Here is a 24,020-nt window from a genome sequence, read left to right on the forward strand (position 1 = left end):
GGGGGCAGGAGGCGGGGCGCAGGAGGCGGGGCGGTGCCCGGCGCAGCCCGCCCCCGCGGGGAGGCAGAGGGAAGCCCGGCTTGGGAGCGCGCGCCGTGGGCGGGGCTACGGGGCGTCGCGCTTCGGCGGCGGCAGGGGCGGGGCTCGTGTGTCTCGCGCCGGGGGCGCGGGAGGGAGCGGCAGAGCTCGCGCGCGAGAGGCGGCGGCGGGGAGAGACGGAGGCGGCGGAGAGCGGCGGGCGCGGAGCCGGCCTGACCTCGCTGGAGCGCCGCCGCCGCCCGCTCCCGCCGTCGCGCACCCGCTCCCCGCGGGCTGACAGGCAGGTGAGGGGCCTCGCTCGGCGCGGGGGGTCGGGGGGGGGGGGGGGCGGTGATCACGCTTCTTACCGGCCGCTGGGGGGAGCCAGGGGCGGGGCGGGGCCTGCGGGAGCCGGTAGCTGCGGGCAGTCGCCGGGCTGGGCAGGGGCTGCGGCGGCGGGGCAGGGGGCAGGCGGCGGCGGGGCCTGGCACCGGGGAGCTGCCGCTCAGGTGGGTCCGCGTCCGGCGGCGGCTCCCCCGCGGGCTGCGTGGCCTGTCGGCCGGCCGGAGAGAGGGGGCGCCCGGGCGCGGCCGGGAGAGGCGGCCGGGGGGGTGCGGGGCCTCGCCCCTGCCGGGCCCCGCGCACGCTGTCACCGCCCGGGGGCTGGGCGGTGGCAGCGCTCCCCCGGCCCCGGCCGGCCGGCCCGCGGCGGGGACGGCCACATCACCGTGCCCGCTGCCTGGCTGGCGGCAGGCGAGCGGGCCCGCGCCCTCCCGGGCATTGCTCATGGTGGTGGTGCGCCGGGGCGGGCTGCTGGGCGCCGGGTGGGGTTTGGTTTTCCTCCTACGTTGGGTCCTTCCCGCTCTTCCCATTCGCGTTCCGGGTGGTATTTTTCCGCCCTGACTTCGTCTGTCCTTGGGAAGCTCACGCTTTTGTTGTCTTAGTCACATCATCTGAGGTAATGGTGACCGGTGTCTTTCTACCTAGACCTTGCGGTGGTGATGGGTTTCTTATCTTTTCCCTGCGAACGCTGAATGGTCACATCTCATTTATTTTATTGCATCGACTACGAAGTAAGCGTCAGCTGACACCGTGCTTTGTTTCTGAATCTGCTGCCGTCCTGAAGCATGTGTCAGGAATTGCTGTCTTTCCACATCTGTCTCATTTGTAACGTGAACTCTGAGTTATGAAGCGTACGGTTTATTTTACACGGACTGTTGTGTGCAGCACTGGAAGTTCACATTATGGTTTGTGCCAGTGTGGTGTGAAGTCGTTTAAAGTAAAACCCCAGTGGAAATGTGAGAGACTAGGAGATATGAAGGAAAGATATAGGGACCTGTGGTGGTGGTGGAAAGCAGTACAGAAGCCGAGAGAATGAAAGCAAATTCAGAGAAATAGAATCGTTCCAAAGAACAACGTGTGTTTTAACATTTTATCCATTTTTGTTTTGGGAGGCACATTGATGTACCTGGGGTAGTTGTAACTGGATAGTATGTTACCTTAAATTCAACAGGCTGTAACCAAAAAAAGTTGTCTGGCTTGATTGCAGGGTTGTAATTCTTGAAACAGTGGCTGACTCGGAGGTTACAGCAGTAACCTCCACCGGCTGCCTGCCCCTCCTTTTCTCCCGGAGGTTACTGCATCTCTAGCAGTAGGTGGATGAACATACATCTCTCCTCCTGAGCTACTGCGATCTACAGCCTGATGTATTACTCTATTTTGTGTTGAAAACTAGAGCAGCTCAGATGCGTACCCCAATTCAGGGTCACATATGAGTTAGCACCCTTACAGCCATATCAAATAAGTTTGGAAGAGAAAAATCACCACTTTGCCCATGCTAATGGGAGCAGAGCTGATAGTACAATAGTTGATTTTTTCAGTAATTAAATGTTTGGACAAAACCACTAGGTATTTAATAACTGAGACAGCTGTACTGAATGTAGTTTGGTTCTGGAAGCATAGTTCAGAACTTTTACCATAGAACAGCAGTTCCCTGAATAGTCTAGTATATAACTTGACTGTATCATCCAGAAATTTGGAATTGTCTTCAATCCATCAAGCTGCAAGAGGGACTGCACTTAGAGTTTGGGATCTGCTGAGCAGAATGTGAGTTATCATAACATTTGATATAATTTGAGATTTTTCCACTTTCCTGGGAAACCAATTTAGCTGTAATTAAATCACTATAAGGATGTTAGCAGGTTTTCTTCAGTTTGGGTTTCTGCTGTCTGGGCTATATTAAAGCATCATGTTTTTCATAAGTCTTAGCATTTTTCTTTGATCCTGTTGCAAGCTTTTATGGGATTCTGTTAGCATAAATTTTCATCTCTGATATCTGGCTAATGGCCTGACTGGCAAAGAAGCAGATTTGATATATACATAGCCTGTACCTTTTTATTGAATTGCGTATCTTGGTCATGGAAGAAACCTAGGTTGGGGTTTTTTTTGCTGGATCTGCTACTTTGAGTTGAGAGGTAGCAGTTATCTGTGTTACTGTATGAATAGAAGTATTTCACTGGTTGCTTTTGCAACCAGTGCATGAGTTCATTGCTGTTATTCCTTATTCTGTGAAGCGGGATACTCTCCCCTTGTTATCCCTCCCCCCCTTGCCCCTCACTATTTTAATGCCTATTTCTCAAAGGCCTCTCTCTTGTGTGAGGTGTTTGTTGCAACACTTAACCTGACTAAGCCACCTGAAAATTGTAGTATGTTTAGAAGGTCTGGCTTGTTTTATCTGAGTATGGTATGCGCAGAACCATGTGGATGGATGAATGCATGCAGCTTTTAAAATAATCAGACTGCTAGAATTAAGAAAAAATAATACATGTTCTTGAACCTTGCTGGCTGCCCTGCCGTAAGAGTGGTCTGAGTAATGAGGATTCTGTCAATTGCTGCCTGTTTAAGCCATGAGTTTAACTCTGTGGCATGCAGTGGGCTGCCATGTGGCAGTGGTAGAGCATGAGACCCTACAATATTCAATGCTGATTTAGGAAAAGTGATGTTTTCTGGTATGTGGGCTATGTCGATACCGTTAACACAATTCTGTTGTTAGGACAAAATCATGATGGAAATTCTGTAGATGGACTCTGCTTTGCTTTGCACAGTGATATTACCCATGGTGACCTCAGGGTCTGAAGCTGTCTACATGGATTCACTAGTACTTCTGGGATTTTGGAGTACTTTTATCACATTTAGCATTTTGTTTCCACTGTTGGGAAGTTGGTTGTTGGTTGCATGCCACCTGGGGGGTGGGGGGTGGGGGGAAGAGAAACAACCGTGCATACAAATGCATGAAATTTGCTGATTGTATACTCTAAAAATCAGGCTATAAACTCTTTAGCTGTAGTGACAAAAAATTAATATCTACAGGTCTTCAGTCTTCTAGGGAATTAGTAGAGTTAGAGTTGAAGGCTTCTATAGGTATGTCAATGATAAAAGGAGGACTAGGGAAAATGTGGGCCTTCTCCAGAAGGAAATGGGAGACCTGGTTGCCTGGGTTATGGGGAAGGATGAAGTACTCTATGACTTTTTTGCCTCGGGTCTTCACTGGCAAGTGCTCCAGCCGCACCACACAAGTAGCAGAAAGCAAAGGCAGGGACTGAGAAAATGAACTGCCCACTGTTGGAGGAGATCAGGTTTGAGAACATCTAAGGAACTTGAATAGGCACAAGTCCATGGGACCTGATGAGATGCATCCATGGGTCCTAAGAGAACTAGTGGATGAGGCGGCTAAGCCACTATCCATCATATTTGAGAAGTCCTGGCAGTCTGGTGAAGTTTCCACAGACTGGAAAAGGGGAAGCATAACCCCCATTTTTAAAAAGGGAAATAAGGAAGACCCATGGAACTACAGGCCAGTCAGTCTCACCTCTGTGCCCAGCAAGATAATGGACCAGATCCTCCTGGAAACTATGAGAAGGCACATGGAAAATAAGGAGGTGATTGGTAATAACAGCCGGCTTGGCTTCACTAAGGGCTAATCATGCCTGACAAATTTGGTGGCCTTCTATGAGGGGATTACAGCATTGGTGGATAAGGGAAGAGCGACTGACGTAATCTGCCTGGACTTGTGTAAAGCATTTGACACTGTCCCACGTGACATTTTTGTTTCTAAACTGGAGAGACATAGATTCAATGGATAGACCACTTGCTGGATAAGGAATTGGCTGGGTGGTCACACTCAAAGAATTGTGGTCAACAGCTCGATGTCCAAGTGGACACCAGCGATGAGTGGTGTTCCTGAGGGGTTGGTATTGGGACCAGCGCTGTTTAACATCTTTGTCAGCATCACGTACAGTGGGATTGAGTGCACCCTCGGCAAGTTTGCTGATGACACCAAGTAGTGTGGTGCAGTTGACACACTGGAGGGAAGGGATGCCATCCAGAGGGGCCTTGACAGGATTGAGGGGTGGGCCTGTGTGAACCTCATGACTTTCAACAAGACTTGGGGTTGTTGGTTTATGAGAAACACCATGTGCACTTGCAGCCCAGAAAACCAAGCGTACCCTTGGCTGCATCAAAAGAAGCATGACCAGCAAGTCAAGGGAGGTGATTCTCCCCTGCTGCTCTGCTCTGATGAGACTCGACCTGGAGCACTGTGTTCAGCTCTGGGGTCCCCAGCATAGGAAGGATGTGGACCTGTTGGAGTGAGTCCAGAGGAAGGCCATGAATATGATCAGAGGGCTGGAGCTTCTCTCCTGGGAAGACAGACTGAGAGAGTTCAAGTTTGTCCACCTGGAGAAGAGAAGGCTCTGGGGAGACCTTATAGCAGGCTTCTAGTACCTAAAGAGAGCCTGCAAGAAAGCTGGGGAGGGACTTTTTACAAGGGCATGTAGTGATAGGACAAGGGGTAATGGCTTTAAGCTGAGAGAGTGTATATTTAGATTAGCTAAGGAAGAAATTCTTCCCCGTGAGGGTGGTGAGGCACTGGAACAGGCTGCCCAGAGAAGCTGTGGATGCCCCATCCCTGGAAGTGCTCAAGGCCAGGTTGGATGGGGCTTTGAGCAACCTGCTCTAGTGGAAGGTGTCCCTGCCCATGGCAGGGGAGTTGGAACTAACTGATCTTTATGGTCCTTCCAGCCCAAACCATTTTATGATTCTATGATTTTAATCAGTTCATCACTATGAAATTTATGTGTGTGTTCTGAATCCTGTTGATTTTTGTGTTTTGAACTTCTTTAAAAATAAAAAAGACACATAATTTTTGTTGTTTCTCCTATCTGCTTTAAATTTAGAGACTTATAACTAGCTCCATGTGATTGCACGAAACAAATCCTGATATACCTGCCCAGCCTACCTGCATGTGTCAGTGTTAAGAGCGTAGGATAGGGAAGGGACTGTGTGGGTTGCTAAGGTCCAATCCTGGGTAAACCTAGGCAAGAACCAGCAGCTGAGGATGGTCCACAATGTATCTGCACTGTGTGCTAACCAACCTGTAACAAATTCGATGGTGCCAGTGAAATACTTAGAGCTGTAGGAGAGAATAGATGTTGGAAGAATGTCCAAGACTTCTGCCGTACCTGGGAAGCCTTTCAGTGTGATGTTCATATAGTGTTAAGAAATACGTGCCCCAGTTTCTGGAGGAAGACAGAAAAATACCTGTTGGTACACAGCAACCTGACCAAGGGAAAGAACTTGCATGTGCACCCAAATTTAGTGATGAGGTTAACTTTTAATATACCGTGAGCAGAACCACTTTAGTCTGACAAATCCGATGAGGTAAAGGCTTTTTTGATAAATATTTTTTATTTTTAGAAATATCAGTAGTACCTCATGTTTTGCCTTGAGTTGAGGCCAACCTCCAGAGCTTTAGGAAAAAATCCTTATAAGCAGATGGTTTATCACAAAGAGTATATAAATATGAGTAAATAAAGATTTAGCTGAAATTCATGCATTTTTATAGTAATAGTGACCATTTTTCTTTTTGTGGTCTTGTTTTTTGGGGAAGATAAGAAGGAATGAAGCTGTGGTGGTGAAAGCATACCATTTATTCTGATATCAAGACATACAGGAATTATAAGAAACAAAAACTGATGTCAGTTTAAAGCTGCTTTTGCAAAGCAGCTGCTATGGAGTAGAGCATGTTCTGTCATCTTATGTCTTCCTTGTGGAATAAGTAGATCTCATGAAAGGAAATGTATACTTGTGGGAGACAAATAATTGAGGAGGCTGATGAATATTGCTTTTAAACTTTTAAAAACGACTGGACATAAATAGATGTTGTTGCTTGGGCATCTATTCACGTGCTCTCTAGGAATGAGCAGCCATAATATGTACACTTACTTTTTTGTCTTCTATCTTAATTTCATTCATCCCTTTTGCTTTCTTGCTTTGATAAGGATAAATAACTGAATTCCATGGGTTCCAATGCCTTTTGTCTGGCATTGGCTGGCTTGCAAATAATTTCCAAAGTAAACTTTCTTCTGTCATTTTTGTGTGTAATAGTCATTAATCTAACATGAAATGTAGTGAGCTTTCTCTTACCTGTCAAAGCTAGTCAAACCTGAACTTTACAACATAGTCCTAAGGTAGATGCTTCATCACATTTTTATATGAAGTAACTAGCTTTTGTAATTATGGTGTGCACCAGAAAGTAACAGAAATTCAATTTTTCTCTTGGTTAACGCACCTCTGAGTTGTTGTGAATCTTGTCTATTCCCTCATCACACTCACTATTTGAATTCCAGGGTAAAGATATTTGGCACGGTTTTATTGGAATATAAGCTTTTTTGGAATTCCACCCCTCCCCCCACTGTGCTCTATTCTGGAGTCCAGGTCATACTCTAAAATCTAGTCATACTTACAATGAACTATTCAGGTGTGAACTATGAAAATGTGTTACTTCTGCTGACGAAGTCTAATGTGTCTGCTACAGTGCTTTATCAGATTAAGATGGCTCTTGAAAAGGTTGACTCTTCTGTTGCTATTATAAAACTTGCATTCAAAGCTTTCCTTGTGCGGACAGGAGTTGGTGCTACAAGGAAGTTCAGTCTTCTGGAAGCTGGGTATATGGCTTCCATTATGCTGAAGGGAGGCATTGTAGGAGTCCCTGTGCGGTAAGATGTGTTTGCCTGCCTAGTTCGTGATCAAACTGCCCCGTTCCTATCAGGCAGCAATGCTGTTAAGGGGTTGACTCTGTAAATGTTTCTGTCTGTCAGCTGGTGTCAGTGCTGAACAGAAACTACAGAGAAGAAATTCAGAGGAAATATTACTTGCTGAAGGCTGCAGAAGTTGTTCCAAAATTCTGTTTTAACAAATGTAAGCAGGGGTTTTTCTGTATTTCGTTGCTTACTTACCTTGAAGTAGTTACTATGGTATGAGTATTTGCCCTAGAGTGGGAGGAGATATGAAAGGCATCATATATTTATATGACACAGATATCCTCCAGAGGTTAAAAAACCTTTGTGTTAATGAATATCCTATTTTCTGTCAGCTGTAGCCAGGAATGTCTGCTTGTTGAGCCATTGCTTCACATGAAGTACTAGGTATAGGGGCTGAGTGTGACAGCATTAGTAAACACATCTCATTTTATTGGATTCTTTGTCCTCAAGTTGATGTCAGTGTGATCCCTCCAGAATTTATGTTTCTACTATGTCCGAATACAACTCATATTGAAAACTACCAGATCTTTTGACAAGACTAGTGTACCTATTCCTGCCCGCTCTCACTTCATAACTGCCTTGCAAGTAAATCAGCATGAAGTTGTGAGGCTTACATTTTACTATTCTTTCAGCATGCTAGGTTCTGATGCAGGAGTTACCAGCTTTCGTGCTTCTTTGAATTACAGTTTCATTGATGCATGGTTCTGGGTATCACTACTTGGAGCGGTAGCTGCTTTGCTGTTTTGAAGGAGGCTTGATTCTCCATTGCTTTTCACTGGCTATTGTAATGAAACATTCATTTTAGTTTCTACAGGTTGCACGGTAGTACAATGCCACAATTTAAATGTTTACTGTCAGATTATAAACTTTTTTCACAGTGCATGATGTCTGTCTCTGAATGGTTTTGGACAGTTACCTGTGATCTTAGAAGATGTTTTTCTTAGGTGGCACTTCAGACAGGATGTACTGTTAATCTGCTTTACTGTTTTCATACAGAAAATGTGTTTCTAACTGTCCTTTTTTCAAACCTTTTTCTACAATGTTGTGTAAATCTTATCTGTTGTTCTTATGTTTCTGATAGTCCCTCTTTCAAGCTTTTTCTTAATCACTAGATAGCAATTTTCAGCTAATACTAAAGCAGGTCAATCGTATGTCTCTGTACTTGTAAAGATGCTATGCCAATCTCTAGATAACTATGAAGTTTTTAATTTGGCTGACACTAATTGTTTTGGATTTTTAAAATTTGGTTTGCAGATAGCATGCTCTTTGGAAGTTTTGGTTCTCTTGATGAGCAGGGAAAAGAGAGTTTTGTTTCACAAATGTAAACTATTCAAGCTACCTTGAGGAAAATGGTTTAGTGGCTTCAGTGGTTTTTTGTGTGTGGCTTTTTTTTTTTTTTTTTAAAACACTTGCAGTTTATAGTCTCTCTTTGTAATCTTAGGTAAGGGTTCCTGTATTGGCAAAAGGACCAAAGGTTTTTGAAACCAACGTGAAAGTTTGAAAAGGAAAAACGGTCAGTGCACTCATGTCACAGTTGGACAGTGTTCCTTGTGGTTACAACTATCCTGTAAGGTTAACGGATGATTTATTTGGGACTAAATTTAGGCTGCATGTTGGCCTCATGGAAGATAAAGAGACTGTACTGCTCAACTTCCTGGTAAAATGCTACTATGAGTCAGAATACTGAAAAAGTTAACTTTTCTGGTTATGTTGCTGTCTGAAATAAATCTTCCAAGTAATTTTACTTGGACTCCTGGGGGGAAACTAGAACTCTTTTCTTCATCCTGGTTAATTGGTAGTGCGAATGAGGAAAGATGTTTCTCTCGTGTCCTTCACTTGCTGTGTCCAGCATGGAAGATGTTTTTGCTAGTGTGAATTGTCTCAGTATCTGTTTCTGCTTATGGATTCCTATTAGTAACAAAGTAAAATGGACAGTGATAAAATAGTACTAGAGAAAAAAAAATAAAAAAGAAGTTAAGATTTTTCTTATAACTTTTTTCTCTTGAAATATGACAGATCTCTGTGTCAGTGAATATACTGAACCTGGCTGGATGGCTGGAAGAGTGTCTTTAGTTGATAATATGCACAATTTTAAAGTGTGACAATGGTGTAATGAAAGTTCTCATTTCAAGAGAAATACCTGGAGGGCTATGTTTGCTTGTTTCCAAAGACTTCTTTTCTTAATCTGCTGCTTTTGGTTGGTTTTCCTTTTGAAAAGTTAGTGCAGGTAGTGTGTGTTGGTGATGGCAGAGTCGTTCTCCCTGGGTTTCATGTGTGCCCACTCTGGGAATCCTTTCTGTAACCCTCATTGACAGCTAATTCTAGCAGTTGGCTTACATGGCTTGAATTATTTGATTTTTTTGGAGTAACAGAGGGGATGGTGCCTACCTGTGAAACACAGCTTAGAGCTGAATTAGCACAGGACTGGTGTTTCCACTTAAGGTGGACAACAGTTGAGTAGCCTGCCTTGTACACTAGATGATGTTTACTGCACAGTGCCTGCTGTGGTACCAGCTCCTTTCAGCTACTTTCTGTCAAGGACATCAGTCACTTTCATTCTTTGAAAAGGCTATTAATAGTTTACCAAAATGTTTTCTAAAGCAAGGAGAAAGTAATTCCATGAATTTTCCATTGTGGGGGTAATTAACTTATTAGAAGTGATCTGAAATATTTTCTGCATTTCTCTTTCTTTACTAGATGTTACTTCCACATGCAGCTGTAATGTACTTCTAGCAACATTTAAATTTAATATTTTTTGAGGAAAGTGTTTTAACTAAAATACACAGAATAAAACATGTCTAATCTTTTGGTTCAAGTTAAACTCATTTAAAGCTTTTAAGTGAATGAGTGTTTGCACTGATTTACTGTGGTGAGTTTCTAGCAAATAAATTAAATGCAGTGATTTGGATTAATTTTCAAGAGAATTCTCATGAATGCAAGCTCTCAGTTGAATGTACTTTATGTAGTGTCTAAGAAATCATATCTGACTTATTTTGAGTGCTCAAGTGGTGTCACAGCAGCGTTTTTAGCATTTTGATATGTCACACAGTGAGATTAGTCTGAAATAGCTTTTCTATTTGGAAGAAGTGTTTTTCTTCCAGATCTGGGGCACAGGGTCTCACTTACTGAAGTAACTCCAGTGGAACGCTGTAGACTTTATTACATAGCTTATATTTCTGTACTGTTTTGCATAAGGATATGTAGCTGAAATAGAAGAAATGTCTTATCTGTAGTTTGTATTAAAAATAATCTGTAGGTGGTGTTTTGGTAGCTCGCTTTGGTTGTCAAAAAAAAAGCGAGAGGAAGAGTGAGCACTTGAACTTCTTGAGGACTGCTCACAAAATAGTATCAACTTCTGTAAGCTTTGTAAAATTAGTCTTTTGTGTCTTCTATAAAATAATGTGAAAATAAAAAATGCTGGATTACTCTGATCTTGTTTTCCAATTAAAACTTAGGGTTAAACCAAACATTTTGAAATTATTTCTTGTTGTATCTTTCCCCATACTAACTTTTTTCTGAAAGGAAAACATTATGGATCTTTTCTTCATCAGGCTTTTGCTTTTTTTCATTCTACCCTTTTCCATTATTTTTTTGCAATATTATTTTTCGGTCTCTTCCCCTCCACCCATTTTACTGTTTCTACAATTTCTTTTTAAAGTGTGTTCCTCTTTTAAGCCTAATCTTTCATCTGCTTGCCCACTTATTATCTCAAAAATATGCCATGCAGTTTGGAAAAATTAATTCCTAATATCTGGCAAACCTAACTTGAGAGCAGAAGGTAAGGCTAGATGAAAGCTGGTGTGAAAGGAAGGATGTTGGGATATGCAAGATGCTGCTGCTCTTTGGATGCTCTCTGGTATTCTTTCGTCTAATGGGGAGAGGTCAGATAAGGAATGTTTCAGTGTTCTAGTTTTCATTTTAGTTGAGCCCCATAGTGACTTGAAGTAGGAAAAAAAGTGACAACTGTACAGTGGGAGTGGTTCTACAGTCCAGTAGTTTAGTCACAAGAGTGGATTTCGTCCCTGTTTCTTGCTCCTCTACTAGATCTTGACTACTAACAGTGCTCTCAGCCCACTGCCCCTGTACTAAAGAGTTACCTACTAACGTCTGTGGAACAGCATAATATTACAGTGCAAAAATAAGGAATTTTATTGCACATGCTACCAGAGTTCTTGTTTAAAGAAAAAGTAGAGGAGAGAAGGAATTGCAACATGATGATGTCTTACCGTTCTGTTTTAAGACGTCCCTGCTGTTGGAAGGATATTATTTAATGGAATTAATCTCTGGTTAATGGTTAATGGGAAGTATGTTTTCATTGAATTCTTTGCTTAACCTGAATATAGATTTAAGTCATGTGGACAGAATCCCAGTTTGAGAGAAAATAAGAGACTGGAACCAGTTTTCAGTGCAGGTGTGATTCTCTTGTTCCTCTTAACCTCACTGGTCCCATTGCTGTGTGATGGCTGTTCTTTTGGAGTTGTATCTGTACTTGCGTAAGCTTTGCGGTCAGTGATGATTTCATGATTCTTTTTAGTTTCAGTTCTGCCTTCAGAGTTTGAAGGAGGGCTGACAGCAACACTAAAGGGACCTGCTAGTCAAAGTCATGATTGAAATAACTTCAGTACATCCTGCCTTCCCATTTGCAGGATTATTTCACAGCAACAGGGTTTAGAAACTGTGTCCTACAGAAGCTAGCAGTGCTTGAAGAAAAAAAATATGACTGAATGGGCTTTAAATTTTGATTGTCTCTGTTATTCAGAAAGGTAACAGGTAAAGAGTTAGGACCAGTTAGAAATAGGAAAAAAAGTTAGGTGACTATTGTAGAGTCCAGATCATGACCGACAAAATTATGGCTTGAAAATTGATGCGTTCTTTTTTTCTTCTCTCACTTTGCTGTGATAATAAAACAGCAGAAAAGCAAGAATAGAAGTTCCTTTTTGAGTTTAAATATTAATGTTCAAATAAGAGATTGCTTTTTTGTGGGTGGGATTAAAAAGATGCTGGAGAAGTGTAAAGGCAGTAGAATACACTTTATTCTAATGTGGAACAAAATATTTGATGATGAACTAGGTATTTAAGATGTTACTTATATTGATAAAGATTTTAACATGTTGTTCTTATTGGTACAGATATGGTCCTGAACATTGGGAGTACGTGACTTCAAAGATGGACAACTGGATCTCTTATAACTTGTGATTGGCCTTAAGCTGACTTAAAACCGTTGAAGAACTTAACAGGATTTCTCTTGTTCCTGATTTATGCCTATCTAATTGCCTCACACCACCAGCTTAATCATGTATGGAAGTGCTCGGTCAGTTGGTAAGGTTGAGCCAAGCAACCAGAGTCCAGGGCGTTCACCAAGGCTGCCACGGTCACCACGCTTGGGCCATCGTCGAACCAACAGCACAGGAGGCAGTTCTGGGAGTAGTACTGGGGGTGGCAGTGGGAAAACCCTTTCTATGGAAAATATTCAGTCCTTAAATGCTGCCTATGCTACGTCCGGCCCTATGTACCTAAGTGACCATGAGAACGTGGGTGCAGATACCCCAAAAAGCACCATGACTTTGGGACGATCGGGGGGGCGGCTGCCTTATGGTGTTAGGATGACTGCAATGGGTAGCAGCCCTAACATTGCCAGTAGTGGAGTTGCCAGTGATACTATTGCATTTGGAGAGCACCATCTCCCTCCAGTGAGTATGGCATCCACTGTGCCTCACTCACTGCGCCAGGCCAGGGATAACACAATAATGGATCTGCAGACACAACTCAAAGAAGTATTAAGGGAAAATGATCTGCTTCGCAAGGATGTGGAGGTGAAAGAAAGCAAGCTGAGTTCTTCCATGAACAGCATCAAGACCTTCTGGAGTCCTGAGCTAAAAAAGGAGAGAGCTCTGAGGAAAGATGAAGCTTCAAAAATCACCATTTGGAAGGAACAATATAGAGTTTTGCAAGAAGAAAACCAGGTTTGTCATCTGATGTCACTTTTGTGTTAGTACAGTAGCATGATTAAATGAGTTTATTAAACTTGCATGTCACATTTAAGTAGCTAAATTATATTGGTGCTTTTTCCAGGTAATTGGTATGACTAAGATGTGTTTTCAACTTGAAAGCCTCTTTTTAAATACTTCTTGTCAGACTTGTAATGCACCTCTTGAATGCTCATTTCTCCTTGTGTCTTGGTTTTTTTTCCTGGGACTGATGTTAACCACTCGGTTTCCTTTTGGAAGTATTCTACTCTGTTCATAATTAATATTTCTGTAGTGCTTACCTCCTGAAGAATTCTCTGAGATGCAGAATATACTGACTGCTGACTCCCAATACAACTGAACTGTTGCTGAATGTTGACGGATTGCCAGTAAAACAAAGTTCACATTACACTGGTCTTATTTTAGAGCTCCAGTTAAAAATTCCAGACTTGATGTTTTCACAAACAGATATAAATTGTGTTCTTGGCTACATTTAACTAACACTGTTTAATACCTGCTCATCTACTCTTTTGTCATAAGCAGTGCATATCTTGTTATGCAACTATCATAAAGCACCCTACCCGTTTTTTTTGTAGTGGTCTAGCTAGTTAGAGAGTAGGCAGAAAAATAAAGAAACTTGGGCATCTAGTTCTTTTGTCTTGTCCCTCTCAAAAGCATGCCTAAATTAGAATAAAACTGAGAAGTTGACTAAAATTGAGCTCTCTTTGTAGTCAGCTGTACTTATTAAAAGTTTTTTAAAAATTTTCCCACCTAGGCCTTCTTGCTAGCTTAATTGTGAAGTAATTACTTGTCTTTGAGTTAGTGTCCTCCTGTTCAGTTGTTTGTGGTCAAATGCAAGTTAGGCATCTCTCTTGACTTTCCAGTAAGAAACCTCACCACTCTTAGTGAAAACAGGCCCAGCATCCAACTCCAAAAGTTTCCTGAAATTGACAAATTTCCCCATTGAGCTTTTTAAATATCCAAGAAAGTTTAATGAAATATTTTCCATAACTCAAGCATGGTCATGTTCTTGAAGCTCTTAAGGTATACTTGCTATTTTAGGCAGTGCTTTTTTTAAGATTTGCTTTAGAAGGTGGAGGGGAGAAGATACTGCTGGAGGAAGAAAGTAGTGCTGGTTATACTTGGCATGTTATATGCTACTTTCAGGCGACCTGTCTTAAATAGTAGGTTCCTTTTGTTAGTGATAATCTGCTACACTGCTGCTACACTGAAACTGTGTGATTTTTTTTTTCTTTTTTCCCCCTTCACTTTTTAAAGAACTGAGTTGAAGAAAGTAAGTTGCTTTTCCTGAGTCAGGATGAAATAATTTAATGAACTTGTCATGTATAGCTGTATTCTTACTGAGTGGTAAGTATCAAAACATGGGATTTGTTCATGTGTGTGACATTTCGTATTCATTTTCATACACCTCCCTGGAGTGAAGAAAACCTAAAGTTAAACAGCTTTTAGTAGCGAAGTAGGATTTCCTTAGAAAGAGTAATCCAGTGACAATTTTAGTTTAGGATGTAGTGGTGCAGTACCAGTATAATGAAAACATGGAATACCATTCACTCATCTTTGTAATGTTCTTTGTATTTCAGATGCAGGCAAGTATTTTAATTCTCAGTTTATTTTCATTTTTAAGTTCAGTTTTCATACTGAAGAGAATGTCGGAATATATTTTTTCTGAAATAAATATTGACATTTGAGGATGCTGTGGAAATCTTGCAAGAAAAATGCCATGAGTATATAGTTTAGAATGGATTAAGCAGTTACCAAATATGTATAGGTTGAAGAACAGTGATTCTTCTATCTGAGGTTTGTTTTTTTTCTTGTCTTAAGTTTATCCCCTAATTAAGCATTTACAGATATTTCCAGGCCACTGTTCTCTAGGCAATCACTATAATTACTACCACACTGGTAGAATTGTATAACTTTGGTCCAAAAAAAGAAGGGTGCAATTTAAAAGTAAAAGGGTATTATTGCAATGAGCTGTAAAAACTAAGAATGCTAATTAATAGATTATACTTAGCTAACAGTGTGTCCTAATTAAACTCCGTTCATTGTGTCTTCTATAGCCTTTTGGAGTTGGTCACTTCAGCCATTTATAAGGAAGATCAGTTTAATAGGATTTACTGTAATTAAACAGACTTCTCTGTTTAGACACTGAACAAGGGATTTCTCTGATCTGTTGGGGGATCAGAAAACCCTTTTCATTACCCCTCCAGCCTCCCCATACAATGAGTTCCAGTATAATTGCAGGAAATTGTGTTTTAGATCTCAATGCAAGTATTTCAGCACATCTCTTTTAATAAAGACTTCTCACATTTGCAGAACTTGTGCTTTATATTATGTTTAGCTAAGACCAAATACATTGTTAAAAATTGACTCAACTCAGAGCCAAGATGCTGACTGACTCATGCGATTATCTGATATCTCATCTCTTTGCTGTGGTTTTGGTTCTTTATTCCTGTACCACACTTGATTGTCCCTGATTGTATTTTTTTTTATTGCTATTCTTGTCACCTCAGCTTTGAATGATTGAATTGCCTCTTGATTTTGGAAGTTGTTAAAAATATGTGACAATGTATGCTCTAGTTGATTGCTACCTCAGCCTCCGGTGAAAAATACACTGGTACCTTTGGGTTTTCTTCCCTATTTCTTGGGAACATGTGCAAATAAATCACTGTTATTGATGTATTACTAATTTCCAGGAAATTTTCTGAATTCAATAAAGATCAGAGAATCAATAGGGAAAGAGCATGCTGCCTGTCCTGAGACAGTCACATCTCTTTTTGTTCAGTTGCTGCCTTAGCGCAGTTGGATGTAATAACTGAGTGTCATGCACATGCATCTCTTTAGCTTTCACTTGGGTTGAGAGTGCTTTAGTCTTGCTCAGTTGTGGTGTTTTCACGAGCTGTGGTGCAGCACAGCTGTATTCATCAGTTACTCTGTGCAAATACAACAGCTGTGGAGTGTAGCATATGCTGAACTTTATTTTCATCCTTTGTAACTGATCTTGAAGAGCCAGAAAATCCTTTCTTTTCATAAATGGGGGATGTCATTGTCATCTCATCTTGAAGAGCTCAAAACTAAACACAGAAAGTATTCCTGTAGTTAACGTAGATTCTTGGAAAAATACAATACTTTTCAGTGTAATGTGGATTAGTTAACCAATTATACTTTGCAAGAAGCCAAAAGGAGAGTGCTAATTATTTCCTAAAGGTTAACAAACATGTGCATATCCAAGGAGGGACTGATGGAGTCAATAAACAGGAACTTGTTTTTGTCATGGTATCACTTTCCTTAGCATGCTTTAGAAGGAACTGTATTTTTCTGAGTATAAATTATTTATTTTTTTTTTAGTGTGTGTGTGGTTTAAGGTTTCCCTGGAAACCTCTTCATCAGAAGCCAGAAGAGGGAAGGAAAGACAGGTTTTTTTTGCACTTTGGTAGAAATAATTTTCCTAAAAACTGGACCATAGTGGACTATGTGGAACTCAAGAACAAAGGAACTTCTCTCAGTTGAAACTTGCTTATAACAAGGTGATTGTCCCTTAAAAAAAAAAAAAAAAAGTGCAATGGAAATTAAATGTCTAACGCCCTGCATTGAAATCTCCCACATTTGACTGATCTATGTTTAAGATCTTATATGTGTTTCAGCTGAAATGATGTGGTACTGCTGTAAACATCTTTTTACTTTGATGTATTTCTGTGGTCTTTCTGTGATTAGAGGCGTTGGATGTCTGAGTGAGAGAGTTTAACCAAGAAAATATTTCTGAAAGGAATTTCACCTTGCTTGGGGTAACCACTTGAAGAATAATCTGCTTTATTGTGATGGAGAAGTGTGATGGGTGTACTGCAGCATTTCATCATCTGCCTTCTTGAGGGCCAGAAGTAACCTCCATTTCATAGTAGCGTGGAATGAGCATCTCACTTTTTAACGTATAGTTGGCCATGTGTTAGCCTCTTAAATGCATTGGGTGCTGCTGTTGTGAGACTGGCAGAGCTTCTAATGAGTACATGATCTGAAAATTGGATCAATTCTCACTTCTGCATTGATGTAATTTTTTGGGTTTTTTTAAAATTATATATAAAATAGAGCTCTGATTTGTCTTAGTACTGTGTCATTCTAATACTAATACCGTTCCTGAGTTGGTTGTTAGTTGATAGAAGGCTAAACTTTCTCCCATTATAATTGTATAATTGCACAATATGTGGTTCCATAGTCATTGCTTAAAGGCATTATCTGTATCCCGCAGCATTACACTTAAAAAATTCTTTCAATGACAGATGTCTGTCGGCTCTCCAGAATGCTGACAGTTTTAAGGTTCCCTTTGTCTTGCTCCAGTTGCAGCATTAAATTATAACTTAATTATCTTTCAGAATAACTCAAAACTATCTCCTTAAGAGTGCTTGGTATCTGAGGCATTTATCAATTTGCAGCGCTTTGTGGTGACTTCAAAAATTGTCATGTAATTGCCCAAGAGATGGGCCTTCTGTGTTCAGTCTTTCTGCAATTCTATAAGGAAATCTTGTATATTTATAATCTATAAGGAAGTACTTATATTACTGAAAAAAATCAGACTTTTTGTGCTTATCTAGGTTTCCCCAACACTCTTTTTCTCCCATGTTTCCTATTGAGGTAGAATCTAAAACCGTGAGTTGCTTTGAACTGTAGCATAGGCTGAACAGCTGGTTTCTACTTGATCCATTAAACATAGAAGGGGAATACTACCAACTTAAAAGGAGCTTGTAATAAAACAGATGACGTCAGTGGTGCTGTTGAACTTAGTAGTTTAACTGTGCTTTTTGCTGTTAAGCTGGGGGAGGGATTACTTTAAATTCTGCAGAACTTTAAATAGCAGACTCTCTGCTATAATTCTTTGTCTGCTATGTATTGAGACTGGTCAGGCATTGCACTCCGAACTAGGGTTGCAGTGTATTGCTCTGCAATTCAGTATGTATATTCCTGAAAAGTCTTGTCTGTGTTACTGTATTTGTCTAGATGCCATTGTCTCTTTCAGCATTACTGTAATTCTGGTGTTTAGGTTACTAACTTTTTCCCTTAAGTCTTCTTACTTTCTAAAGTATGAAGTAGGTAGCTTGGAACTGTGTAAGGCTCTGGTTTGGGACAGGCTTCCTTTTAGTCACTCAGTGGACAGTTGAACAATAATAGATAGTAGCAATAGCACAGAGGTACTCCTACCTACTAGTTCATTTTAGCAGGGATCTTGTACGGAAATTATAGCTTTCTAGTGCCAAATCCAGTATTCATGTGTCTGTCTTACTCTATGTGGTATTAAGTAGAGGAGCACTTTTGATGGAACTGCCAGTCCATTGAAAAAGGATTGAAGTTGTCCTAATATGTATGCCAGTCTTCATGTATACCTCCAAGGCCAAAAACTGAGATCAGGCCTTTTTTTAAACTCTTTCCAATTTTGTGATATTGGAAAGCCTTGTAGACTTGAAGATGATGCAGCAGAGTGGCATGCCATGACCAAATTGTTAGTTGGAAGGAGCATTTACTTTTTCAGCAAAGTATAAGATCCTGTAAAACAGTCTGTATAACGCTTGAGGCATTAGTAAGAGAAACTTTTGTCTTTAGGGTAAATACATTATATATATATATTTTTATTATTATTTTTTTTTCTGAGATAACAGCTAGAGACCAAAAGAGTCCAGAAGAGACATCCCTGTGCTCTGAAAGTGATTACTGTGGTGGATAACTTACGAAGAGCTGTCATGCCAGCTATCTGAATTGGTAATTGAAGAAAGAGACATTGTGAAACACTACTTTAGTCTCAGCTGGCAGGAGGGAAAACAGGGAATAAACGTGGTAGTGCTCTATATGTTCCAGTGTACAACTCCTTTGAATTAATTTTGTATATACACTTGTGTTTAGTGAACACAATAAAATAATAGTGTTATCAGTAATAGTGATTTGTGGTGGTCTGAGCTCCTCAGCAGAAATCAGATTACAGTGGCTTGTCAGCAGGTAAGCGTAGCTGTTCGGGATTATACAATTTATTATTTTTTTTCCTGCATGGATAATGCTTTATACTGTTGTTTGTTTGGGTTTTTTTTAATATTTTTTTTGCATAATCTCATGAACAGAGGGGAAAAAAAACTTCATCCACTAAATGTAGCAGATCATAATTGTATCTCCATTTTTTTGTCTGAAGATAGAAATTATTAGACCTTGAAAAGAAAGTCTTTTCAGCAAAACTTAGTTTTATAACCCACAAGGTCTACATAAGTATATTTTTACTTAGTATTTGCAGATTTCCTTTGGGTCCTTTCAGAAAGACCAGAGTCACTTTTTGTAGTGGAAAAAAAAAAAAAGACAAAGTGTAATTAGCTTCCTGCTATGTCAGTACTTGTTACATCTAAGTGATTTGCTTAGTTCTTGCAGTAGTAGTACCTTGGACTGTGAAGCAGAAATGGGTTTTTTGGTTATATTAGCAGCCTTGGGAAGCAGGTAGCGATGATCAGCTTTTGTAAAACTCCATTCTAACTTAAAGATCATAGCAAATCACCAAAACCACCCTTGATTTAGTGATCCTTTTATTTACTGTTGAAATGCTTTGTAACGTAATTGTGCCCTGTTGCTGTATTGTTTTGTACAGTCAGTTTTGCTTCCAAAGAATATTAAATAGTCAATAGTCTGTTTTCCTTTATCCTGAGGTACCTGTACTCCTCTCCCCTCTGCCCCCCCCCCCCCCTTACAACCTTAGACAAAACACCAAAAATTTCTGTACTGATTGGGAGACATTTGGGTTATACCAATATGCATCATGTTTTATAATTGTAGAGTCAGTATTTACATTTAAATCATAAAGAAACTATCCATTGAAGGAGATCTCATGGAAATTTGATTTTTTTTTCAGTTGACCTCTGTTAAGAAATTCATCTTAGGGATTCACACTAGGAAGAGACTGAATTCTTAAAAAAAAACCCAACAACACAACAAAACCAAACCACTACCACCACGCCAAGAAAAACCCAACAAAAAACCCAACCAAACCCAAACCACACATCAAAGTTCCTCCCCAAAAACCCACCAAAAAATAAACCCCCAAAACGTAAAATAGTCATTTTATTGCATATGTGCTCACTGAAATGAGCACGATCAGATGCCAAAATACTGGCAATAGAACACCATTAAGAGTGCTCCTAGTGATCATTGCATTAGAAGTCAGAGGAGTTAAACTTACAGCAGTTACAGGAATAAATACCATGTGACTGGCCTCTTCAGTGTAATTTTAGCAACTTCATTTATAAACTGGAATGCTAAGTAATGTATTATCATCAGTAAACCTGAGATTTTGGTGGCTGTTGCATTTAAACTGCTTATTCATCTATATAAAAGCTTTATGTTTTCACTAATTTTTCCCGTTATTTCAATGACTCAAGTGTGTGCAGTGGGCTGCTTTTGCTCTTCCTTGGGTAGGGGTTACTGGTCCAGGATCTCCTTGAAAGAGAGAGAAAAATTATTTAGTCCTGGCTGCTCTATGCTGCCTGCCGTTCCTGTATGGATTGTGTTTCAAATCTAAGCTTGTTGTCCCTGTTTTGGAAAACAAATACTATAAGCAACAAGGGTGAGCAATTGTTTGGAGGCAGTTAGATTCTTCCAGTATTTGGCACCACATCAAAAGGAATTTAAAGGTAGTATGTGGTTTCCTAAAGATCTGGGGCAGTTCATTGCAAGTAAACAAAATAAGACCAGATCATAGGGGTGATAGCTTTTCGAATCTTATGCGTAAGGTAGAAAATAAATTCTGCTTTTTAAAAAAGTGCTTTGTTTAACACCTGTTGCTGTATGATACCTGCATTGTTACCAGGTTCTGTAGCATGTTGCTGTGCCTTTCTGTTTATGCAGTGGTACTCTTTTCTGCTTCTTCCCTTCTTCTCCCTTCACGTCCCATTCCAGTGTGCTGGGGAGAGAAACAAGGAGACAGCCTAGGTTTAGAAGAATAAGCAAGTAGTAAATGATAGTCCAAAATTAACTAAACTTCACTGTTATCTGTATCAAAGCTAAGTATAATTGCATTTTTTCCTGGCCAATACATACTACTTCATCATGATGTTCTTGTTAGCAGCACTATCAAGGAGTAGGGCACTTCACTCAATACTCTTCTGCTGTCTAAACATTTCACAGATGCGGGCGTTATGCTTGACATTCAATTTATGGATTTTTGATCCCTCTTGTCATATACGATTAGGTACCCGCTACCTTGGGTTGTTCAGTTTTGAGAACAGATGGTCTTCTAATTATATGTTGATGTGGATTCCAAAGAATACAGGACCATGCATTTCTTCTGATACTTTTTGTCACTTGTTTCAGAGATTAAAACAAGTCAGCAGGTGAACTACTACCATTCAGAGAAGAAGCACTCTTTTCTTCAGGTACTTTGTACAGGATCTGGTTCTTCCATAGTAGTTGATTGTTCCTGGCATTAAAAAAAAAAAAAATGCAGGTCCTGCCTCCTTTAGTGCAGTGTGCTGAGGCTAAAATGCCTTTTTTCCTTACAGGAGTCATGGAATTGTTTGCATGGTCTGGTTTTTGGTGGAATGATGTCTCTGATGAGAAATACTTTCTTGACTTAGCCAAGGGAAAGGCTTTCTGAACATATGTTTGTGTTGGACCATGTTGTCTTTGAGGACCTATGAGCACAAGAATGCTTTTCTCAGGCTTAACCTGTTGGTAGACTTGAGTTATTTTTGACCAGGAGGAAGTCCTGACACTGAAGGCAGTGGTGTCCTGTAGTAGACCTCCTATCTTGCTGTGAGGAAACAAAGCTGCTTTTTTTTTTTTTTTTAATTAATATTGGCATAATTGAGTCAACTTTCTACATTATAAGTGGATATCAGTTCTCAGATGAACAGAAATAAAACATAAAGCAACAAAAGTAAATTGAGATAAACTAGAGTTTTCCTCATTAAGGACGCAAGATACCCATGCAGCCTATTCCAGCATCTAATCTCACCAAGAATCCACAAGGCTCATTCATATGGCTACATCTCTTTTGAGAGATGGAAACATTTAATACTAAACATTTGATTTGCTAAAAGATTCAGGGTATACCAAAGCTCTTAAATTCTTAATAGAAATGTTAAAATGTCAAAGGCAAGACAGCTAAGAAACACCAACCTTCTTGGAAAGTAAAACTTTACTGTAGAAGATGCTAATCCTCCATAGTCAATTCATGCCTTGGATCTGATCTAAAGAAGCAGTAGACTGGTGAAAAAGATGTTGTCTTTGAGTGGTCATACTTCTACAACCCGGGCTAGATCCTTTCAGTGGAGCTAGGTGTTAGGACTGAAGGTTTCTATATCATGTCTATGTTGAACACTTTCTTGCCAGTGTACTACAAAATTAAATTACTTTTTCTGCTTTTCACAATGGAAGATGCCTCTCACGCACACAAATGGAAAGCAACTGTGAGGTTTTTCTCTTCCACGTACAAAAAAGCTGGTCTTAGTTGTATTGTAGACTTAAAAAGAGCAAAGAAGCATGTAGGATAAGATTTGCTCCTATCTCTTTTTAAGTTACGATTTGTTTTATGGAAGTCTTATGGGACATGGTTGTTGATCTGATCCACAAGAGATCCCTCAGCTCACAGTAAGACTTAAGTATCAGTCTGGATTTCGCGTCAACTAAAAATGTACATATGAAGTTCCTGAAAGTGGTTTTGGCTTCTGTGGCAAGAGATTTCAGTGTTTCTTTGCTGGATGAGAGAAGTACATCCGTGAGGAAGATGAGAAAAGCTTTAGGCTGAGGATTAGTGCTAATAGGTGAAACAACGAATCCCAGAATAATCATAGAAAAAGGAAATGGGCAGAAAGGACAAACATAGTAAAGGCTTTTAATTAAATTGTTAGGAAATGCTGTGCCCTGCACTGGAGACTCAGGAAGTAACTGCCTTATTTCCCTTGATTGGGTAAGTATGGAGAATCGGATTGTTCAGTGATTCGTTATTAATCTCTGATCATTTTAGACTACAAATGACAGTGTTGAAGCATAGTTAAACACCAAAATTTCAGTGTTTTGCTGATCGTGCTGCACAGTAATCTTGCTGAGGAAGGAGAAAAGAACTATGGGAGAGGGCAGAGGTAAAAATCTAGATAATTCTTTGATCTGACCCAGTCTAACAATTTTTGTGTGGTTTAGATTAGCATAACAAATATATAACAAATAATTGTACTTTTTTAAAATCTTCCTTTTGTGTGTCCATATGTTAAAAGCAACAGATGTAGTTACTTGTGAAGATTAACAGTTTATCCAGAGTACTTGTACAAAAGGCCTATGACAACAGATGTGCTTGCTTGGTTTTTTTTGAGGGTAGAAGAATTTCCCAGTCTTCACCAGCCTGTAGATCATTTAAGTCAAATTATTCTGTCAATGGAAGCTTTGATTTGGATGACAATTTTTAAGGCTTTCTCTCTCAAGCAATATCTGATGGGTCAGGTTTGGCCATATGGTTGTGAGCCTGTTAATATGTAACCATTTTAATAGATCTGTGAGCCTAGTTACTCAAAGGAGGGACCTTTCTAAGGAAGGAGTAAATAGTGTGCTGTATGTGTGCAGTCAACAGCATTTTTTACAGATGAAGAAAAACGAAAAACTGAACCATTTTGTGTTTGGACCTTCTGATCACTTCACCACGTCTGAGAGGTTCCAAAGAATGGAATTATCTGCAGTAATGTATTGGCAGGGGGTGTATGTGCAAAAAACCACCTTGCTATAAAATGAGTTCATCCAAAGTTTTCTTAATACTGAATTACTTTTGGTTTGAACTAGCAGATGTTTTTGACAGTAAGAAGAGCTTTAATAAGTATGTGTTGGCGATGATTCATGAGAAGCTCTGTGCATGTGCTTGACCAAACAGTTGAAGTTAGGTGTGGGTACAACTGTGTGTGCTCAGGTTATGATT

The 24,020-nt window shown here is 40.2% G+C and overlaps 1 protein-coding gene across 12 annotated transcripts in view; it reads left to right on the plus strand.

Moving 5' to 3' along the window:
* Positions 1-144: 144 nt before the first annotated feature.
* ERC1 (ELKS/RAB6-interacting/CAST family member 1) overlaps positions 145-24,020 on the plus strand; it is a 302,175-nt gene continuing 278,299 nt past the window's right edge. For 11 of the 12 annotated variants that reach the window (XM_056340446.1, XM_056340448.1, XM_056340450.1 and 8 more), the window contains exons 1-2: positions 145-323; positions 12,248-13,081. In XM_056340446.1, the coding sequence (XP_056196421.1) occupies positions 12,413-13,081 (669 nt within the window). In that variant the 5' untranslated portion in view covers positions 145-323; positions 12,248-12,412. Of the gene's footprint in view, positions 324-439; positions 528-12,247; positions 13,082-24,020 lie in introns of those variants that run through there. The other variant, XM_056340445.1, reaches the window with a different exon arrangement.

Source organism: Falco biarmicus, chromosome 5, assembly GCF_023638135.1.
Source record: "Falco biarmicus isolate bFalBia1 chromosome 5, bFalBia1.pri, whole genome shotgun sequence".
In the NCBI taxonomy this organism is placed as follows: domain Eukaryota; kingdom Metazoa; phylum Chordata; class Aves; order Falconiformes; family Falconidae; genus Falco; species Falco biarmicus.